Source organism: Zingiber officinale, chromosome 3B (assembly GCF_018446385.1).
Source record: "Zingiber officinale cultivar Zhangliang chromosome 3B, Zo_v1.1, whole genome shotgun sequence".
Classification (NCBI taxonomy): Eukaryota; Viridiplantae; Streptophyta; class Magnoliopsida; order Zingiberales; family Zingiberaceae; genus Zingiber; species Zingiber officinale.
In genome coordinates, this window is record NC_055991.1 from 104,856,630 (window position 1) to 104,879,005 (window position 22,376).

At 39.0% G+C, this 22,376-nt stretch overlaps 1 protein-coding gene across 2 annotated transcripts in view; it reads left to right on the forward strand.

Annotated features, from left to right (window-relative positions):
• Positions 1 to 201: 201 nt before the first annotated feature.
• The window catches only part of LOC121967209 (acyltransferase-like protein At1g54570, chloroplastic), a 96,534-nt gene continuing 74,359 nt past the window's right edge, over positions 202 to 22,376 (forward strand). Inside the window, exons 1-2 of one of the 2 annotated variants that reach the window (XM_042517290.1) lie at positions 202 to 660; positions 794 to 845. In XM_042517290.1, the coding sequence (XP_042373224.1) occupies positions 300 to 660; positions 794 to 845 (413 nt within the window). In that variant the 5' untranslated portion in view covers positions 202 to 299. Of the gene's footprint in view, positions 661 to 793; positions 846 to 22,376 lie in introns of those variants that run through there. The other variant, XM_042517293.1, reaches the window with a different exon arrangement.

Here is a 22,376-nt window from a genome sequence, read left to right on the forward strand (position 1 = left end):
GAAGATCTACAGATATCGTAAATACGATCGATGATTCCTAGGATTCTACCACAAAATACCGAGGTGATTTTTTTTAATCAAAATTACTTAGTTAATCCGGATGTTCTAACTTAATTAAATTTATTACTTCAATATTATTATAAAATAAAATCGGATGTGTGTTGCGTGACGAGGACCTGCACCTACTGTTTTGTCGCACTCCACGTTGAGTGTTGTAGACACTTCTGCATATCCAATCCACCTCTCCCTCTCTCCCCGCCTTCGCCTTCCTCTCTCATTTGCCATCTCTTTCTCCACCCATGTCTCTGTCCTCGTCTGGATCCCCCGTCCTCCCTTTCCTACCGTTTCCGTCTCTCCTTCACAAACCGCGGCTCCGATGTGCGGCGGTTAGCGGCAATCGTCTGGGGGAAGTTTCGAGCCGGATGTTGGGCGGTGGCCGCGTGGGTGCCAATCACTCAGATTCGGAGAATAAAGCGTACGCGGGTCAGAATGGAGGATTGGAGGCGCTTTATGATGATGGGTTTGGGGACGTCAGCGTCAAAGACTACTTCGATGCGTCTAGGGCGATTAACAAGCCGGACGGCGGCGCCCCTCGCTGGTTCTGCCCCGTAGAGTGCGGGGCCCCGATAAAGGGATCACCTTTGCTGCTTTTCTTGCCCGGTCGGTGTTTGATTCAAGTTCTTGAATTGGTTTATTTGTTTATTTTCAGCAAAACCATTAGTGCGGTGGAAAATTTGGCCTACCGGGTGTGTTTTGCCACTTGAGTCTGGTTTCCCTTTCTCTTTTTCTGCAGGGGCTGATGGTGTCGGGATGGGGTTGATTCTGCATCACAAATCGCTCGGAAAGTAAGTTTTTTTAACAGTATTAGTTAGTGGATCTGTGAATTCACTGTGAACTATCTGCATAAAATCAAGGACAAAATTGTGTTTTTTTTAATCTTTTAAGGTACGAATAACCTTCACTATCTTTTGACAATTTAACTTTACTCTGGGAAATGCAATTATGATAGGGAAGTTCCAACTTTTTGAAATTACTCAACAGCTTGCCATTTCCAAATTTAAATGGGACTATTCTGAAATTTAAATGGGCTTATTCCCACATTTAAACTCAGCATAACCAACAAGTTCAACAAACTTTATATATTTATTTATATTTCTTTTTATACCAATACAATAAAAGTAAATACACCAACTATATATCTTTTCTAAACAACTCTATATACTAGCTGAAATCAACTATGATATCAAAAGAGTGTCTTTGCTTACAAATTTGGAGGCTAAGGAAAACAGGAAGTAAATACAATTTTACTAAGTGGGTAATTAGGAAAGATGTGCAATTTAATATTGATTAAGTGGTCAAGAAATAAAGTAAGCCATCATTTCATATTACAACTTTAAATTCTTCTTTCAGTTCTTTAGTTTATATATATAGTTATATAAATTTATTTACAATCAACAACTATTTTGTTTTGGTTGTTTATTAATATTTAGAGTTACCGCTATTACTCTAAATTATCATCATATTTTATCACCAATTAAGATATTTTCAATTTTAATTATTTAATCACTATATATAAATGTCACCAATGATATAAATTTGATAATGTAGGAGTAAACTTGACGCTAGAGGAGGTTGAATAGCATTACAAATTTTAAAAATGAGCAGATAGTAAATAAAATAGTTGAATCACTTGGACTGATTTAATCAAGACAGACAAGGCAATAAACATGCAGTAGATTTAGTTAACAGTTAAGCATGCAAGTAGTTGATCAATCAAATCAAAAGTAGACACGCAATAATAATAATAATAATAATAATAATAATAATAATAATAATAATATGATTCATATTTCTAAATTTCTCCTAGGTCGAGAAATTTTACAGAACAAGAATCTAAAAATTAAGCACAATAACAAAATGAGAGCACAATAACAAAATGAGGCAACACAATAGAAATAAAAAATGTACTCAATGTGTTGCCAATCAGAAATGAAACACGCATTGCAACATGTCGTAGCATAGAAGGCGAAAGAGCACGAGAGCAAGAGTGAATGTAGATGAGTGATTTTCAAGTTTTGCCTTGAAACTCCGTATATAAGACTCCTCTGGTCGCCCGGAGTCTTCCTGGTCGCTTGTATCAGTACTGGCGCGGCTACAACTTTTATTCATTCGATAATGTTAACAAAGCTCGCCAGTTGCCCGTACACCCTCTGGTGCTTGGAGAGGGGTCAAATCTCATCTTGACTCGACTTATTCGGATTGCTAATAACGACATGTCCCAGTTGCCCGTATTCTCCGATCGCCTGAACCTAATACAGTTGTTTGGACCCTCTGAAATCCCTTTGTCGAGAGTCCCGGACTCCATCCGATTGCTTGGAACCGTCGAATGTGCTTTCCTGCAATGGTTACACATAATGAGTGGGATACAGAATGTAAAGTTACTGACATTTATGTTGGATCTAAATGTTAAGCCTCCGACTGCTAGATTGGGTTATCAAGCAACAACTCCCAATTGCTTCTACTTGGGCTTGTTTGCCAAGCCTTCAATTCCAGCTCACCTAGCACCCAGCCAGGAATTTGTCTGCCAAGCCTTAATCACTTCGACTTGGTTTAATCTAGCCTTCAGCTAGGAATTTGTTAATCAAGCCTTAATCATTTGGACTTGATTCACTTAGCCTCCTAAAATTTTCAACTAAGCCTTAATCAGTTGGACTTGATTCACCTAGCTTCCGACTAGGAATTTATCTACTTGGTCTCCAACCAAGACTTAGCTCATGCTTGATTCTCAACCAAGACTTCAGATGCCTATTTCCATTAGGACTTAATCCCTGCTTGGTTCACAACTAGGATTTCATGTCAAGCAATTAGATCACAACTAATCTAACTTTAACCTTAGTCATATATCAAAACTTTGAGTTAAATGTTGCATCCATCACTAACAATCTCTCCCTTTTTGATAGTATGAAAACTAAGCTAAAGTTAGTAATCAATAATAAAAAAAAGATTGGATTTTGAATATATATTCAATGTATGAAAGTAACAAAAATAGAATTAGTATAGTCATACATGAATATAATAATTGAAATATAACTCCCCTTTGATTATTGCTCCCCCTTAATCAAATAAGAAATTAAATGTGAAAGTTAATTAAAAAACAATTTTTTATAGTTTAACCTTTTCTCTTTCTCCCCCCTTTTTCATATATCAAAATGGGTTAAATCATAAAAATATAGAAAATAAAACATATAGTCATATATTTCAACCTTAATTAAATCAAGCAAAGCAATGTAGATGAATCAACTGAAAATATAGTTCAAGTCAAACTCCAAGTCAACTAATAACTCAATAAGGTAAACAGTAAGAAAATTCAACCATAGTTAAGGATAAGTCAATTGTAAGTGAAAGTCAAATCAAACTTAAGTTAATTTATCATGCAGAAGCCAAGTCTTCTTCTAAGTGTACTGAATTCGGCTTCAACTAACGATTTTGTGAAGATATCTGCTATGTTAGACTTGGAGTCAACATATTTGAGTTCAATGTCACCATTTAATATGTGTTCTCCAACAAAATGATGTTTGACTTCTATATGTTTGGTTATAGAATAATGTACGAGCTTTTTAGTTAGATTAATGGAGTTGATGTTATCAATCATCACTTAACCCTTTTATAATCAAGTCTGTAATCTTTAAGTGTGTTCATCATTCATAACGATTGAGTGACACATCCACCCATAGCAACATACTCAGCTTTAGGGGTAGATAAGGCTACGCAATCTTCCGAAAGCCTTAACTTTTGACTCGAGACTTGGAATCAGATTCTGTCGGTGGTCACGCATATAGAATTCAAAGATCTATGTTTGCCACCGATAGAACCTGATTCTGAGTCTCGAGTCAAAAGTTATGGCTTCTGGAAGATTGCCATCATTCTCCCATGTGGAGAAAACTCGCTCTCAAATTGCTGGCCACCTCATCATCAGAAGAATCACCATGAAAGAGAATCAAATGTTTCGCATTAAAAACATCGGTAGTACGAATATGACTAGGCAGTTTTAAACGATACCATTGGGGTTTATCTTCTCAATAATCTCAATTGGGCCAATCTTCTTGGCTGATAATTCGTTCTAATATCCAACGGAAAAACGCTCCATTGCTAACATTGCCCACACAAAAACCCCAACATCGAACTCAAGTGTTGGCACTTTTGGTCTGCACTGTATTCGTACTTTGAATTAGAGTTAGATAGATGCTGATGAACTGCTTTATGGACTCCCTGTAGGCTATTCACAAAATCTGCAACTTTACCGTGAACCGTCGTCTTGTTGGGCAATGTCATCAAATCTAGCAGGCCTTGAGGCTGAACCGAATAAACCACCTGGAATGGGTTGAAACCAGCATTGCGATTCACTGCATGGTTGCAAGCAAATTCTACCTGACACAACTTTTGATCCCAATTGTTCACATGATCTTCCACTAAGCAATGCAATAAATTACTAAGTGATCAATTCACAATCTCCGTTTGACCATCTGTTTGAGGATGATAAATACTACTGAAATTTAACTGTGTATTAACCATCTTCCACAAGCTGTGCTAAAAATGACTAAGGAAATGAGTGTCTTGATATGACACAATGGTCGTTGGAAGGCTATGCTGACGGTAGATATATCAAAAGAACTGTTGTGCCATATTAACAACATCAGTAGTCTTCTTGCAAAGGATAAAGTGAAGCATCTTAGAAAATCTATCAATGACAACAAAGATAGAATCACTACCTCGCTGGGTACGTGGCAAACCAAGCACAGAATCCATGCTGATATCAACCCAAGGCCGAGAAGGGACTGGCAAAAACATGTACAATCTTGCATTAGTGGCCGCTCCCTTAGAGACTTGACAAATTTTGTACCATTGCACATACTTCTCGACTTCTCGCCGCAGTGGAGGCCAAAAATAGGAAGTCCGAAGTAATTGTAACATTCGGTCTCGACCTACATGTCCCTCAATGTGCAACTTCTTGATTATTTGCACTCGAAGATTATAATCTGGAATACATAATTGATTACCTTTAAACATAAATCCATAGTAACTCGCTTGTACATCTTGTATTACCACATAAAAGTAAGAATCATCAGCAAGCGACTCGCGAAAAGAGTCAAAACTTGGCACCTCAACACACATAGTAACTAGCAAGCTATTCCTGCAACTTAAGGCATCTGCCATTTATCGAGTTTGATGTTTAGGGTATTTTTGTTAATTTATGTCTTATATTTTTGAATTTTTGAGTCTTTTTAGGATATTTTGCATTTTTAGTATGTTTAGAATTTTTCCTTTTTACTCTGCATATTTAGGTTTGGAGTCTATATCAGCGTTCTGTTATGCTAATTTCAATTCTATTAAGAATTTTTTTTTTCGGGAAGGATTTCTTTTCTTGCTTTACAAGATAGGAATTAAGTTTCATATATGAAGATTTTTTTCCTTTCTTAAGTCTTAAGGTCTAGTGTCTATATAAATAATTATTTGTGTTATTATAAGGGATAATTTTTATCAATACTAATTTAGCCATCGTTCTTTTCCCCAAAGCTTCGATTAGTTTTTGATGCCTATTTCTTGATATTCGTGCATGAATCAACATGTTTAGCTTTCGGTATTTGTGCGTAAATCAATGGAACCGATATTTATCCACTGTAACAGTTTGGGATCTGAGCCAGGTCGTTCTTGTGGAAGCATGTTGCCGAGAAGACAACAATGAGTCGACTATGCTTTTGATCGTGATATAGAGCAGTAATTTCGAGAGATGGACGTTTATGAAGAGGATGTTCTTGATGAGAGGAAAGAGTTTTTATTTATAAGGAATACGTGGACGACAAGATCGAGATATTCGGTGATCCAGCTTACGACGATTACAAAGTGGATAAAGTTGTAGATAAAAACCTTATTGAGGTCTTCTCTAAAGGTGTAAGCTAGGACACTGTGATCTTGATGGTTGCTAGAGCCTCGAGGATCGAAAATCAAGATGCTAAAGACACTGCTATTGTTGGGTTGCTTGTTGATCCGATGGAAGCACGGTATCTTCCTATTGAAGGTTTAGCTGCCTTTAATAAAGCAACTGCTGACTTATTACTAGGAGCAGATAATCTGGTTATCCCTCTAGTACATGATCCATCTATCACATAAATCTAAAGGTATGGATAGATCTAAAAGGTGTCCACTAAACATCATGCATGGTAATAGTAACACCTATAGGAGGTGGGATTCGGATGTCCTATCCGAGAGGTCCCTCCTACTCCATCTTCTTCCTCTAGTCGCTCTCTTGGCGATTAGTCCAACAAGAGCTCACCTAGCTCTGATACCATTTATTGGGACCTTGACGTCCGCTAGAAGGGAGGTGAATAGCGTCTCACCCAAATCGTCACTTCCTACACTTGTTAGTACGCAGCGGAAAACAAAATACAAACTAACAAGAAGAAAACTAAACCCTATAAACAATAAGGAAAGATAATAAATCAAAAAACAAACCGTAACACAAGGCATTTACATGGTTTGAAGATTTGGGCTCCTACTCCACGACTGTCCGTAAGGTGGACGATCCCAATCCGTCGGTGGATGACTCCCTGGAAACCTCCGGCTAGCTCAAACCTCCTTCTCGGTGGAGAAACATCACCACAACCTTGATCTAAACACTCTTAGATCACAAGAAAAGCTTGGAGGCTTTGGAAGACTACTGATAGGGGTTAATCACCTCTATTTTGTCAACCATGCCCAAGCACCCTGAGCTCTATTAAATAGAGCTCGAGAGGAAAACACTAAGCTGTTTTTCTGCTACCAGTCGACTGGTGTATGCACAAGTCGACTGGTCCTTTAAGGGAAGCCGACCGTTACCCAACGATCGGCTACCAGTCGACTGCTACAGTAATCAGTCGGCTGCTATAGTGCTGCTACAGTGTCACAACAGTGCTGTTACAGTAAATCCTAAACACATAGGATTTTGCCTTGAGTACAATCACTCAACACTCATCATCGTCCGACCAACCTAAACCTAGCCTTCTAGCCTCCTCCATCAGCCTCGCATCCCTCGGATATCTCCCCATCCTTCACGTCTTGTCTTCTGAAGCTTCTTTCGGCCTTGTCCATATTGTCAGGTCTTCCTTTGCCAAGAGGCTCCTCACCTCTGGGACTTCATCCATTGCCAAGTCATACTTGGACTTACGTTGCCAAGACTACATGCTTGGACTTACACCGCCAAGACTACATGCTTGGACTTACACCGCCAAGACTCATCCTTGGACTTTCCTCCTTTGCCAAGATCACACTTGGACTTTCCTTGTTGTACCTGTATCCTGCACACTCACAATGCATATCAAATACAACAATAAACCTAACTTAAACCTTTGCTCAAACATCAAAACCTAGGCCACCTAGATTGCTCCAACATAGTACACATCAGACACGTATGCATACTACCACATAGGTATAATTAACATGATTCCTCCGATAGTACACACTAGACATGTGTGCATACATAACATAGGTACAATCAACATGATTCCTTCAATAGTACACACTAGACATGTGTGCACACACAACATTCAAATGGACTGAAACACCCCTAGTTTTTCCCTTAAGTTTTTTTTTTAAAACAACCCTCTCAACGTTTGCTATAGAAATATCCATAGTAACAACTCCATCGAAATGAATCATCTTATCCAATATAAATGATAGCATCTCAAGTAAGAAATTAACGAAAAAAACGATAAATCTTCCAAACATCTCCCTATACAAATGAAGAAGATCTCACAAGGGAACAAGTATGCTATGCACTCCTAAGGCATCCGTACAGTGCCATACGTCCATCTCGCCTCCTCGTCTACTCTGTCCGCATGCCTTCCGTCACGTCCTCATTACCTATAATGTAGGCATCATGAGTCTACGGACACAACAAGTACAATCCAATATGAATAATATGACATGTAGCAGGAACAGTTACTGATAAGCATATAATGTAAACTTAATACAAAATAAAGAGGGAAAATACAATATGTAATACCTAATATGGGTGGATATGTCAACCATCCGGTAACTACTATTTGAGCTAGTCATTCAGTCCCATGACCCTAGAGGTACCTCCTAGGAGAATATGCAGTCATATAGCCGAAGCTAACATAAATTATGGTATCAGTCGTAAATTTATATTATTAGTCATGCTTGGAAAGGCCCTCTCCGGAGCTCATCCCGGGGCACCCATCCCATATTGTTACCACATCTGCTCATACCCATCCAATTAGCTTCATAAGATACATCATCTATCTACATTATACTTGTATTTATTCTGTATACGCACCAATTCATAAAAAAAAGAAACTTTTCTTTAGCCAAGTCATGTATAAGCATAAGAATACCAGTGAATAAAAACTTAACTCAAGCATAATAAAATAGAGAATAGATCACAAGAACTAAAACTAACATGGGAAAACTTGAATCCAGCAAAACCTCAATAGCTAGAGATAACCGAACCAATCCTATACAAAGTTCCAACCACATTCCATACGTTCCATAAACATATACATTCTTTAAATCTATCTACAGTGTACTGTAATGTAGCCATGTTCATAAGTCATGCATAACGAAAGACTACCAATAAGCAAAACTCTTGATCGTACATAAATAATTGCGAGAGCGGATCACAGAAACTAAAATAACTGTGGAAACCACAAATCCCGTAGAATTTCTACTACACTAACCAACATTGCAAGCCATCACAAAGCCAAAACAGAAATCGTTCAATCACAAAGTTCGCAGCTAAATCAAAAAACCAAGAACTCCATCGAAATCAACTCAAATCAACCACACTGCCTAGAATTCCAGCATCATGGAGCAACACAAAAACATCGTGGCATCACATCAAAACCACCACACCATAGAAGAACAAAACAACACCAGATAATTCTACACAGCTTCCGCAGCTATGCAGAGAACAGAACAGTAACCAACATTTCCAAAACAATCAAACACCAAAATCCCAGCATTTCAGTAACGCATAATCCGAAGCAAAGCTGCAACGAATTCGATAAAATGCCCTAAATCCACGCAAGAATACCTCATTCACGCTCAAAGCCAGTCTCCTCTATCCAAAACCGATCGGCCAACAGGAACCAATCCTTTCCAATGAAGCAAGAAAACCAAGCTTCAGAGCAGACCTCGGTGAAGAGCCCAAACCAATTCTCGATTTAACGCAATGCCCTAATTCCGTGTTGAAAACTGGAAGGAAACCCATGAATAGCTCAAAACCATGCAAGAGGAAACAATCGTATCGCATCCATTTAAGAACATGATACCTTAAATAGACCCTACAGTCCCCGAATTCGTTCTTAAACGCTACAAAATCTTGTGGAAATCCGAAGGAAGCCACCAGCCGAAGCAAAAACATCATAGAGTTCATAAATCGACACAAGAACCTCATAAAAACCCAAACCGAAGCAAGAACATCACTAAACCTCAAGCCGAACTAAGAACATCATGAGGAAGAATCAAAAACACCACACTACTCATAGATCGGACACTATAGGCAAGAAAATCGTTCCCTTAGCTGCTTATTCCATACCTCACCGATCCCAGCTCAATATAGTGAAAGGTACTTGCCTTTCTCTTCTGCGTGTCACCGTAGAAACCCCTCGATATGTAGAGTCGCGCCGATAGAGAGGTGTTTGGGGATCTCCGCGTCCGGTCGCAGCGTCTTCCACGGCCCGCTGGCTCGGCAAATGTTGGATCGAAGCTTGGGCTTGGTGGCAGTTCCGTCACGGTCGGCGGAGCGCGACAGTGAATGGGAATCGACAACGATTGGGAAAAATAGTGAGAGTGGTGAGTGAGTCGGCGGTTTAGACTCTTATACCTAGGTCACTTGATCCCTAGTTAGGCTAATCACATTAATCAACTCCTAATTAATCAGGTATCATTTGCTTTCCTTAATCTTATCAGTTTTATCCCTTTAATCATGTTATACAAGTTCATTTTAAATCCCGAAAAATCCCTTAAATTCGTAGAAAATTTAGTAAATGAATTCCTTTATTAACGCTCGTGAGACCTTAATTTATTATTATTGTTATTATTTTTTAAATAAATTCCTTAATTAATGCTTGGGAGACCTTATAATTCTATCCCCTTATAAAAATTTCATCTTTGAAATTTGACTTACCAAATAATTTCAGGTAGCGGTTGCGCATATTTCGTTCGGCTTCCCAGGTAGCTTCCTCCATTTGCTGGCTTCCCCATAAAGCCTTTACCATTCTAATCTCCTTGTTCCACAGTTTCCGGATTTGGCGATCTAAGATTTATTTCAGCACCTCCTCATAAGATAGGTCTGGCCTCCACTGCACAGACTCATGACCAACTATATGAGAAGGGTTAGAAATGTACCTTCTAAGCATGGATACATGGAACACATTATGAACTCCTGACAGATTGGGTGGTAGGGCAATCCGGTACGCTCGGGTTCCAATTCGCTCCAAAACCTTGAAAGGTCCAATATACCTTGGACTGAGTTTCCCCTTCTTTCCGAACCTCAGCACCCCCTTCATTGGTGACACCTTGAGAAATATATGGTCTCCTACCGCAAATTCCAAATCCCTTCGTCGTTGATCGACATAACTCTTCTGGCGGCTTTGCGCTGCTTGCATTCTATTCTGAATCTTAGCCACCAGATCCACTGTATGAGTCACTATGTCTGGCCCAGAACTGCCCTCTCTTCAACCTCATCCCAATGCAATGACATTCTGTACTTTCTTCCATACAACGCTTCATACGGAGCCATACCTATAGTGGCCTGATAATTGTTATTATAGGTAAACTCTACCAGGGGCAATTTTGACTCCCAACTTCCTTTGAAGTCTATCATACATGCTCGCAGCAGATCCTCCAAAATCTGAATCACCCGTTCGGACTGACCATCCGTTGGTGGATGAAAAACGATACTAAAGGTGAGCTTTGTACCTAATCCAGGATGTACTTTCCTAAAATTCGGAGGTAAATTTTGGATCTCTATCCGACACAATCTGAGCTGAAATTCCATGTAACCGTACTACCTCTCATATGTACAGTTCTGCATACTGTGTCATCGTGAAGGTGATTTTTACTAGTAGAAAGTGTGCTGACTTTGTCAATCGATCCATAATAACCCACACAGCGTTTGATCCTCTAGGTGAGGTTGGTAATCCTACCACAAAATCTATGGAAACCTCTTCCCACTTCCAGCCGGGAATCAGGAGTGGTTCCAGTAGTCTTGCTAGCTTCTGATGTTCGGTCTTTACTTGCTGACAAGTAAGACATTCGTGCACTACTTTGACTATGTCTTTCTTCATGTCTGACCACCAATACAATAACTGTATATCCTTGCACATCTTCGTGCTTCTGGGGTGAGCGGAGTATGGAGTGGTATGTGCTTCAATCATGAGGTCCTCCCGGAGTGACCCCATCTTAGGTACCCAAATGCGACCCTTGTATCACACAACTCCATCCACCGTCTAATAGATAGCACACCCCTTTTCCTCATCCTTACGTTTCCATTCCATTAACTATTGATCCATCACCTGTCCTTCCCGGATCTGGTCCAGTAAGTTTGATTTTATGGTCAATACTGACAAACTAATCTGCTCATTTGGTGCCACTACCTCCAAACTCAGCCGTCGAAATTTGGATATCAATTGTTGCTGAGTGGTTAGCTGCAACAACATTGCGGACTTGTGACTCAAGGTGTTTGCCACCACATTGGCCTTACCCGGATGATAATTAATGTTACAGTCATAGTCCTTCACTAGTTCCAGCCACCGCCTCTGTCTCATATTCAATTCATTCTGTGTGAAAAAATATTTCAAACTCTTATGGTCTGTGAAAATCTCACAACGTTCCCCATAAAGGTAATGCCTCTAAATCTTTAGAGCAAAAACGACTGCTGCTAGTTCCAGGTCATGTGTGGGATAGTTTTGCTGATGCACCTTCAACTAACGTGAAGCATATGCAATGACCTTCCCATTCTGCATCAACACATCCCCTAATCCATTTTTGGAGGCGTCGGTGTACACTATGAACCGTCCAGAACCATCCGAGATAGTAAGCACCGGTGATGTCATCAATCTTTCTTTCAACTCAAAACTTTTCTCGCACTGGTCTGTCCATTCATACTTTACCCCTTTCTTGGTCAGCGAAGTTAAGGGCATACCGATTTGTGAGAAATTCTGGATGAACCTTCGATAGTAGCCTGCCAGCCCTAAGAAGCTTCGGATCTCGGTAACATTGTTCGGTGTACCCCAATTCCTGATTGCCTCTACTTTGGCTGGATCCACCTCTATCCCTTTTTTTTGAAACTATGTGCCCCAGAAATGGAATCTGTCTCAACCAGAAGACACACTTGCCAAATTTTGCGTACAAACGTTTATCCTTAAGTGTCTGCAGCACTGTTGTCAAGTGCAGACAATGTTCCTCGCGACTTCGAGAGTAAATTGGTATGTCATCAATGAAGACAATAACGAACTGGTCCAAATACGACTGAAAGACCTGAAATGGAATCTGTCTCAACCAGAAGACACTTGCCAAATTTTGCGTACAAACGTTTATCCTTAAGTGTCTGCAACACTGTTGTCAAGTGCAGACAATGTTCCTCGCGACTTCGAGAGTAAATTAGTATGTCATCAATGAAGACAATAACGAACTGGTCCAAATACGATTGAAAGACCTGATTCATCAAGTCCATAAATATTGCTGGGGCATTAGTAAGTCCAAATGGCAAACCAGAAACTCGTGTCCGTATCGAGTTCTGAATGTCGTTTTATGAACATCTTTCTCTGTCACCTTCATCTGATGATACCCTGATCTCAAGTCAATTTTTGAGAACACTGTTGCTCCTTGTAGCTGATCGAATAGATCGTCAATCCTGAGCAATGGGTATTTATTCTTGATTGTAACTCGATTCAGCTCCCAGTAATCAATGCACAGACATATAGTCCCATCCTTCTTACGAGCAAACAATACCGGTGCTCCCCATGGTGACACGCTTGGTCGGATGAAACCCTTGTCTAGTAGTTCTTGCAGCTGCTCCTTCAATTCTTTCATTTCCGTAGACGCCAATCGGTATGGTGCTTTCGACACTGATGTGGTCCCCGGTATCAATTATATTCCAAACTCCACCTCCCGGACAGGGGGTAGACCCGTAATATCCTATGGGAACACTTCTAGAAAATCTCGAGCTACCTCCACTTCCTCCAAACTCGATCGACGAGTCTCTGAATTAACCGTAATATTGACTAGCAGGCCCTTACACCCCTTACTTAGCATTCGTGGAGCTTTACACACTGAAATCATGTGAGGGAAGGTCGGTCTTGGGGCTGCATAAAAAAATGAAGAATTCTTCATTTGGTAGCTTCAACTTAACCGTTCGTTGTTTGCAATCGATGATCACTTCGTGTCGAGTCAGCCAATCCATTCCGAGGATCACATCAAATTCTGTCATTTCCAGCATGATGAGTTCTGCACCCATTATATGGTTTTGCATTATCATCTCACAATTCCTTACCATCCTGTTACTGTGCAGTTCTTCTCCGGAAGGTAAAGAAACGCTATATCCCATAACCATTCGTTTAGGTGTAATGCCCAGTTTAGTAGTATAGGCCACAAATATAAAAGAATGGGTAGCACTAGAATCTATTAATGCATGAGCGGGTATGTTGGCAATAAGAATCATACTTATAATAATGGTTGCATCTAGATCCACCTTCTCCCGTGTCATAGCAAATACCCTTCCTTTGGTTAGCTCTCTGAGATGAGGGCAATCTCTAACGAAATGCCCTGTCTTCTTGCACATATAACAAACATCTGAACCCATCAGAGACTGCCCTGCGTGCACCTTCACACACTTGAGGCATCGAACCTTGTCTTCAACCTTGGGAGCAGTACCTTCAGCCGGTTGTGATTTCTGAAATCGTTGACGTGGCTGTGTTGTTTCGGCGGCTGCTTGCCCTGGAACTGAATAGGAATAGACTTCTTCTTACCCGGCTCTTGGTGATCCCTTCCCTGATAACTTGATCTCTTGTTCTGTGCTTCCTTGATCATGTCGTTTCTATCCCTTTCAGACATCAATGCCTGGTCCACTGCCTCTCTGAATGTGGTGACCCGACTTAATCTGACATCATGGCGAATGACAGCTCTCAATCCCTCAATAAAGTGCTTCAGCTCCTCGATTGGTTGGCTGACAATCATGGGTACAAAGTAGCGTCCCCTCTCAAACTTCCTGACGTACTCAGCCACCGTCAAATCTCCTTGGCGAAGCTCCAGGAACTCCCTCGCCAGTTGGGTTCTGTTGTCGGCTGTGAAATATTTCCCATAGAATAGTTCCTTGAAATCAACCCAAGTCAATGTAGCTAGATCGACTGTCAAGCGTGCACCCTCCCACCATACTCGTGCATCGTCCCGTAGCATGAATATCGCGCACCTGACCTTGTCCGCATCTGTAAGCTGCATGAGGTCGTATATCATTTCCAGGGATCGAATCCATCCTTCTGCAGTGATCAGGTCTGTGGTGCCTTTAAACTCTGTCGGTCCGAGCTCCTGAAACTGTTTGTAGACCGGTTGCGCACTGGTTGTAGGACGTCTGGGTGCACTCTCCTGTTCCTTAGCCTGCAATAATTGCTGGATCTGCTCTCCATGAATACGATTCTGCTCCTGTAAAAGTGCTGTAAGTCCTACTAGGAACTAAATGTTCTGTCCACCTATCTCACCATTGTTCCTTCGACCAGCCATAACCTGCACATTTCCAACATATTCTCATCATTCTCTCATATATACATATCAATGTATCAGTCATATCATGGCTAAGTTACCACATTAAATTAAGGACTATAACAATATAGATCTTACAAACTTGTTGGCAGAAGTAGTCGAGTTCCTAACGAGATGACGTGCGCATGATGTCCCTTAGGAGTGTCGCTCTGATACCAACTGAAACATCCCTAGTTTTTCTCTTAAGTTTTTTTTTTTAAACAACCCTCTCAACATCTGCTATAGAAATATCCGTAGTAACAACTCCATCGAAATGAATTATCTTATCTAATATATATGACAACATCTCAAGTAAGAAATTAACGCAAAAAATGATAAATCCTCCAAACATCTCCCTATACAAATGAAGAAGATCTCACAAGGGAACAAGTATGCTATGCACTCCGAAGGCATCCGTACAGTGCCATGCATCCATCTCGCCTCCTCGTCTACTCCATCCGCATGCCTTCCGTCACATCCTGGGAGACGTCCTCGCTTGTAACGTAGGCATCATGAGTCTACGGACACAGCAAGTACAATCCAATATGAATAATATGACATCTATAAGTAGCAGGAATAGTAACTGATAGGCATAGAACGTAAACTCAATACAGAATAAAGAGGGAAAATACAATATGTAATAGCTAATATGAGTAGATATGTCTACCATCCGGTAATCACTATTTGAGCCAGTCATTCAATCCCATGACCCTAGAGGTACCTCTTAGGAGAACATGCAGTCATATAGCCGAAGCTAACATAAATTACGGTATTAGTCATAAATTTACATTATCAGTCATGCTTGGAAAGGCCCTCCCCGGAGCTCATCCCAGTTCCATGGGAAAACTTGAATCCAGCAAAACCTCAATAGCTAGAGATAACCGAACCAATCCTATACAAAGTTCCATCCACATTCCATAAGTATATACATTCTTTAAATCTATCTACAGTGCACTATAATGTAGCCATGTTCATAAGTCATGCATAACGAAAGACTACCAATAAGCAAAACTCTTGATCGTACATAAACAATTACGAGAGCGGATCACAGAAACTAAAATAACCATGGAAACCACAAATCTCGTAGAATTTCTACTACACTAACCAACATTGCAAGCCACCGCAAAGCCAAAATAGAAATCGTTCAATCACAAAGTTCGTAGCTAAATCAAAGAAACCAAGAACTCCATCGAAATCAACTCAAATCAACCACACTGCCTAGAATTCCAGCATCATGGAGCAACATAAAAACATCGTGGCATCACATCAAAACCACCACACCACAGAAAAACAGAACAACACCAGATAATTCTACACAGTTTCCGCAGCTATATAGAGAACAGAACAGTAACCAACGTTTCCAAAATAATCAAACACCAAAATCCCAGCATTTCAGTAACGCATAATCTGAATTAAAGCTGTAACGAATTCAATAAAATGCCCTAAATCCACGCAAGAATACCTCATTCACGCTCAAAGCCAGTCTCCTCTATCCAAAACCGATCGGCCAACAGGAACCAATCCTTTCCAATGAAGCAAGAAAACCAAGCTTCAGAGCAGACCTCGGTGAAGAGCCCAAACCAATTCTCGATTTAACGCAATGCCCTAATTCCATGTTGAAAATCGGAAGGAAACCCATGAATCGCTCAAAACCATCCAAGAGGAAACAATCGTATCGCATCCATTTAAGAACATGATACCTTAAATAGACCCTACAGTCCCTGAATTCGTTCTTAAACTCTATAAAATCTTATGGAAATCCGAAGGAAGCCACCAGCCAAAGCAAAAACATCATGAAGATCACAAATCGACACAAGAACCTCATAGAAAACCCAAACCGAAGCAAGAACATCACTTAACCTCAAGCCGAACTAAGAACATCATGAGGAAGAATCAAAAACACCACACAACTCATAGATCGGACATTATAGGCAAGAAAATCATTCCCTTAGCTACTTATTCCATACCTCACCGATCCCAGCTCAATATAGTGAAAGGTACTTGCCTTTCTCTTCTGCGTGTCACCGTAGAAACCCCTCGATATGTAGAGTCGCGCCGATAGAGAGGTGTTTGGGGACCTCCGCGTCCGGTCGCAGCGTCTTCCATGGCCCGCCGGCTCGGCAAATGTTGGATCGAAGCTTTGGCTCAGTGGCAGTTCCGTCACGGTCGGCGGAGTGCGACAGTGAATGGGAATCGACGACGATTGGGAAAAACAGTGAGAGTGGTGAGTGAGTCGGCGGTTTAGATTACTTGATCCCTAGTTAGGCTAATCACATTAATTAACTCCTAATTAATCATGTATCATTTGCTTTCCTTAATCTTATCAGTTCTATCCCTTAAATCATGTGATGCAAGTTCATTTTAAATCCCGAAAATTCCCTAAGATTCATAGAAAATTTAGTAAATAAATTCCTTTATTAACGCTCATGAGACCTTAATTTATTATTATTATTATTTTAAAAATAAGTTTCATAATTAACGCTTGGAAGACCTTACATGGACAGTCAACACGATAACTGCTATAATACATATCAACTATGTGTACATTCCACATCATTTGTATAATTAGCATGTTAACTCAGTCAACAAGATATCTCCTACAGTACATACTCTATATGTATATATACAACAGAGTATAGATATCCAAAGCTAAGACTGTATATGAAATAATTAGATTATCTCTAAGGTCAAGCACGTAAGTATCAAGTATGGATAAATACGAGTAGTTTAAGATAAAGCAACTTAATCCATCAATTAAAGACATCCATGCACTAAGTTGAACTATAAAGGCTAAGGAAGAAGTTCCCGCCTTATTTGTTGTTCATGTCGGAATAACTCCCATGTCGAGACACTAGCCTCGAATCAAAGTCCTGCAATCACATGATGTATAGTTTAGCTAATCACATATGCAACAATTAGCTAAACCCAAAACCCAACCTAATTAGGGAAAAGCCTAATTGATCCAACCTAGTTATCTCACAATTTCTTTCACATACTCACCGAATCTATCCATTAATCAATCAAATTCAAATTAATCAAATTCCTATACTCAATTAACCCATCATTCAATCAATTGTATCAACTACTAAATATGATAGAGAAACGAACGAACCAATCTTACCCAAATCAGTGGACTCCACTGTTGACTTGCGAACGGAGCGCCCTACTACCGATAACTATGACCGGAGCAAGGTAAAGTTCCTATCCACCAAATCGGATACCCTAAATCAGCCCTAAGCATTATTCAATCACTCAACACATAATCCTCACCTAATCTGACGGTGGCCGGTGGTGGCTCATGGCCACACAACGACGACTCATGGCCGGGGCCAAGGTGCAAGGGTGTGATGAATGAGAGAGAACAAATGGCGACGTTTATGGTGGAGGCCAGCTTCAATCTCTAGTGACCCTCAACTGTGGAGAGGGTCGACGTCGATCTCATTGATCGTGGCCAATGCGAATGAGGAAAGGGGCTCAGGAGAGGTAGACGCGATGGTAGAGCAGGCTCTGTGGCTCTTGCAACAGCTGACGGTGTCGCCTCCCGCAACGACAATGACTATTGCATCGCCGACTGGTCTCATAGAATGGACGGTAACGGCAGTGGATCAAAGCTAGGGCACAACTGAATGGAGGACTCAGATGCTCGGCTTCCGCCGAGCACTTGGTGTTCGGAGCCAGGAGAGGGGAGATCAGGTGGCACTCAGGCCCTCGTGGCCGGTGTCGGGCCGTGGTAGTCGTTGGCGACGCAGAGAGGAGAATGGAGAGGACAATCGATGATTGGGATCGCGAGGAGATCAGGAGAGGAGGACGGGGATCGCGTGAGGAAATAATGAAGAGATAATGATGCTTAAGTTTTTATATCTCTCACTTAGGTTAAATTTAATTAAACTCTAAGTTAATTTCTCAATCAATTCCTACTTAAATAGTTGTTCCTAACATGCTTTCTCCATGCCTAATTGATTCATCCATTTAAACGTGTCATACGGGCTCCGTTTAAATCTTGAAAAATTTCTGAAAAATTCAATAAGGTTATTTCTTCAATAACACTTATTATTTAATTTGTCGTATCTTACATAATCCAATGGGAATTAACCCAACTCCTGAGCAATGGGAAAAGATTGCTGATGTCATTCAAGAGAAGAATCATATTCCATTCTTTGTTGTTGCATATCATAAAGTTCCAAATGGAAGAAAAGAGAGCCCAAGAGGTTTGTGGCAATTCATTGGTCTTATGCCACTTTTTGATACCCCGAGACATGACAATACAAAAACAATTCGAGGGCAATTTTTCTCCATCCCGAAGAGAATGATACGGAAATATAAGAGTATTTTTTAATCTATTTTATTATTTTTATCGAGTTTGGTATTTAAGGTATTTTTATTAATTTCTGTCTTTTATATTTTTAGATTTTCGAGTCTGTTTAGGATATTTTGTATTTGTAGTATGTTTAGAATTTTTCCTTTATATCAGTATTTCTTTCCTTTGCATATTTAGGGTTGAAGTTTATATCAGCGTCATGTTATGTTAATATCAATTTCTATTAAGAAATTTCCTTTTCTAAAACGATTTTTTTTCTTTACAAGATAGGAATTGAGGTACATATATGAGGATTTCTTTCCTTTCTTTGAGTTTTAGGGTCTAGAGTTTATATAAATAATTATTTAGGTCATTATAAGGGACAATTTTTGATCAATACTAATTCGGCTATGCCGTTCTTTTCCCTAAAACTTCAAGTAGTTTTTGGATGCCTATTTCCTTATATTCGTGTGCAAATTAATAGGTTTAGAAGATCGCTTTCTGTATTCGTGCATGAATCAACAAATTCGATTGCTACTTTCGGTATTTGTGCACGAATCAACGTAATCAATAGTTATCCGCTGCATCACTAAAACCTTGAGCTACAAGACAGGTTTTGTTTTTGGTAATTTCACCTTTTTCATTTAATTTTGTTTCTAAACACTCATCGTATTCCTACAATAGATTTATCACTTGGCTTAGGTACTAGTCCCAAACTTGATTTCAGTCAAACTGTGTGACTCTTCTTGCATAGCTATGATCCAATCTGGGTCAAGTAGAGCGTCATCTATCTTAGGTTCTATTTTGGAAATTAAAGCTTTTTGACTTAAGTTTCGGTGGGTAGATCTAAGTTCGGACTCCTAAGTTTGAATCTCCTATAATTTGTTCAACGGGATGATTAATGTTGGTCTTGGATGTCCTTATAGTTTTATCTTCAACTTGGATTTTAGGTTGATCTTCGTCTAACTCTTGTCTAATTTCTCTTAAGTTATTGTTAACCACTTTATCAATTTCTAATTGAATAGATCGGTCTCTTTTGGTTGAATTTTCTTCAGTAAAGATTACATTTGTTATAAATTCTATTTCCTCTACCTTTTGTTGCATACCCTACAAAGATTCCTTCATCAATTTTACTTGTAAATTTTGGTAGGTTATCTTTAGTGTTTAAGATATTGGCTTCGCATCGAAAGATTTTAAAGTATTTAATTGAGGGTGTTTTATCAAAGAATACTTTATAAGGTGTTTTTTTATTAATATGTATTCGATTTTGAACAAAACAGGCTTTATTAACGGTTTCTACGTAAAAATAGCTTGGTAAATTAAATTCATTTAACATTGTCCTAGCTATTTCTATTAGGGTTCAGTTCTTGCTTTCAACTAGACTATTTTGTTGTGGGGTCTTAGGACAAAAATTTATATTTGTAATTATTGTCTAGACAAAATTTCTTAAACACATGATTATCAAATTCTCCTCCATTATCACTTCTAATTTTTTTTAATTTTAATGTTCATTTGATTTTCTGTTTGTTTAATAAATTGACTAAGTTTATTTAAAGTTTCATCTTTGTATTTTAGAAAATAAGTCCAGCTAAATTTTGAAAATTCATCAATAATTGCTAGATAATATTGATTTCTATTTAATGATTTAATTTTGTTACTCTTAAATAAACCCATATAAATTCTTTCTAAGATGTGAGTTATTTGATTTGAATTATTGTCTTATTTGTTTACCCTTTTTACCTGTATCACAATTTAAGCCATTTGATTTGGTTAAGGTTGTTAAACCTTAAACTAAACCATTTATACTAATTTTTAATAAGTGTCTAGCATGAGTATAAGCTAGTCTCCTATGTCATAGTCTAGTTTTCTCTAATTGTGAAAGAAAGCATGTGTGTGAGGAGGAAGGTAAACTAATGGTATAAATGTTATTTTTCTTAGTTCCTATTAAAGTTAACTCAGGCTCTTTGTAGAATTAACAATACATTTGTTAAACAAGAATTCTACTTTATATCCAATATCACATAGTTAACTTATGCTGAGCAAATTAAACTTAGGTTTTCTACAAATAAAACTCTTTTAATGAATAACTTTGAATTTAATACATTGTGATCTGACCTAAATACCTTTAGTTTCCCGTTATTTTCAAAGCCAATTGTCAACATTTCTTTTAGCTTGAGTGATGTAAACATCTCCTGATTTCCGGTCAGGTGTCTTGAGTAGCCGTTGTCTAGCATCCATTCATGTTGAATTTGATTTGTCAAGATTTTTGAGTCTGACTTGGCCATAAGTGCGGTGCAGTATATCAACTCAGCTTTATTTTTGGCAATTAGCTTTTACCACAACTCTTTTGCATCTTTAAATGGTCTGATTTTCTCAACATAAAGAATTATGTTTGTTGCTTTTACATTAGATTGAGCTATTTGTTTCATGTTTGCATGCCCATCTTTTGTGTCTCTTGGCAAGTCGATTCCATTTTGGGTACTTTCCCAGCATTCTGAGTTGGTTTTAAGAATGCCTTCAAACTTTTATCATTAAAAAAGAGGAGGGCGGGCAAAGACATATCTATAAAGCAAATTTGTTCAAGTTGTATTAAGGTTTAGGATAGGATATGAGTTTGGTTTGGGTTTGGTATGATTGTAATTAAGGTTTGAATTTGGGTTCAGGTTAGGCTCGGATTATTAATCAATTTGTTAGTTTGTTCCTTTTCTTAAAGCATAAAGTTCGTCTTATGTTAGATTCAAGTTTTTCTTTGGACTAATTGAGTAAGAGTTTCCGAAATCGGCTTCGGCAATACGAAGGTCTTCTTGAATATCAAAACAACGACCACTTTCTAAGACAAAGCTTTTTTAAGAAACTGGAGCTAAATTAACTTTAATAATATATCTTGGTCAAACTGGTTTAGAGTGAGGTGAGTTAGCTTCTTCTAGTTCCACTTAACTAGATGCACTAGGTAGGGTACTCCTTACCCAACCTAGACATGCATACTTTCCTAATGTACTATCAGTTCAACCCGCTTTGATACCAAATTGTAGGATTGAACTCGACGCTGGGGGGGGGGGGGGGGGGGGGGGGAATAACGTTATGAATTTTAAAAATGAGTGGATAGTAAATAAAATAGTTGAATCAATCAGAGTAGTACGATAGAAATAATATTTACTTAGACTAATTCAATCAAGTAAGACAAGGTAATAAGTATGCAAATCGTTAATCAATCAAATCAGAAGTAGACACATGTAGCAATAATACTATGATTTTTATTTTTAAATTTCTCCTATATGAAGAAACC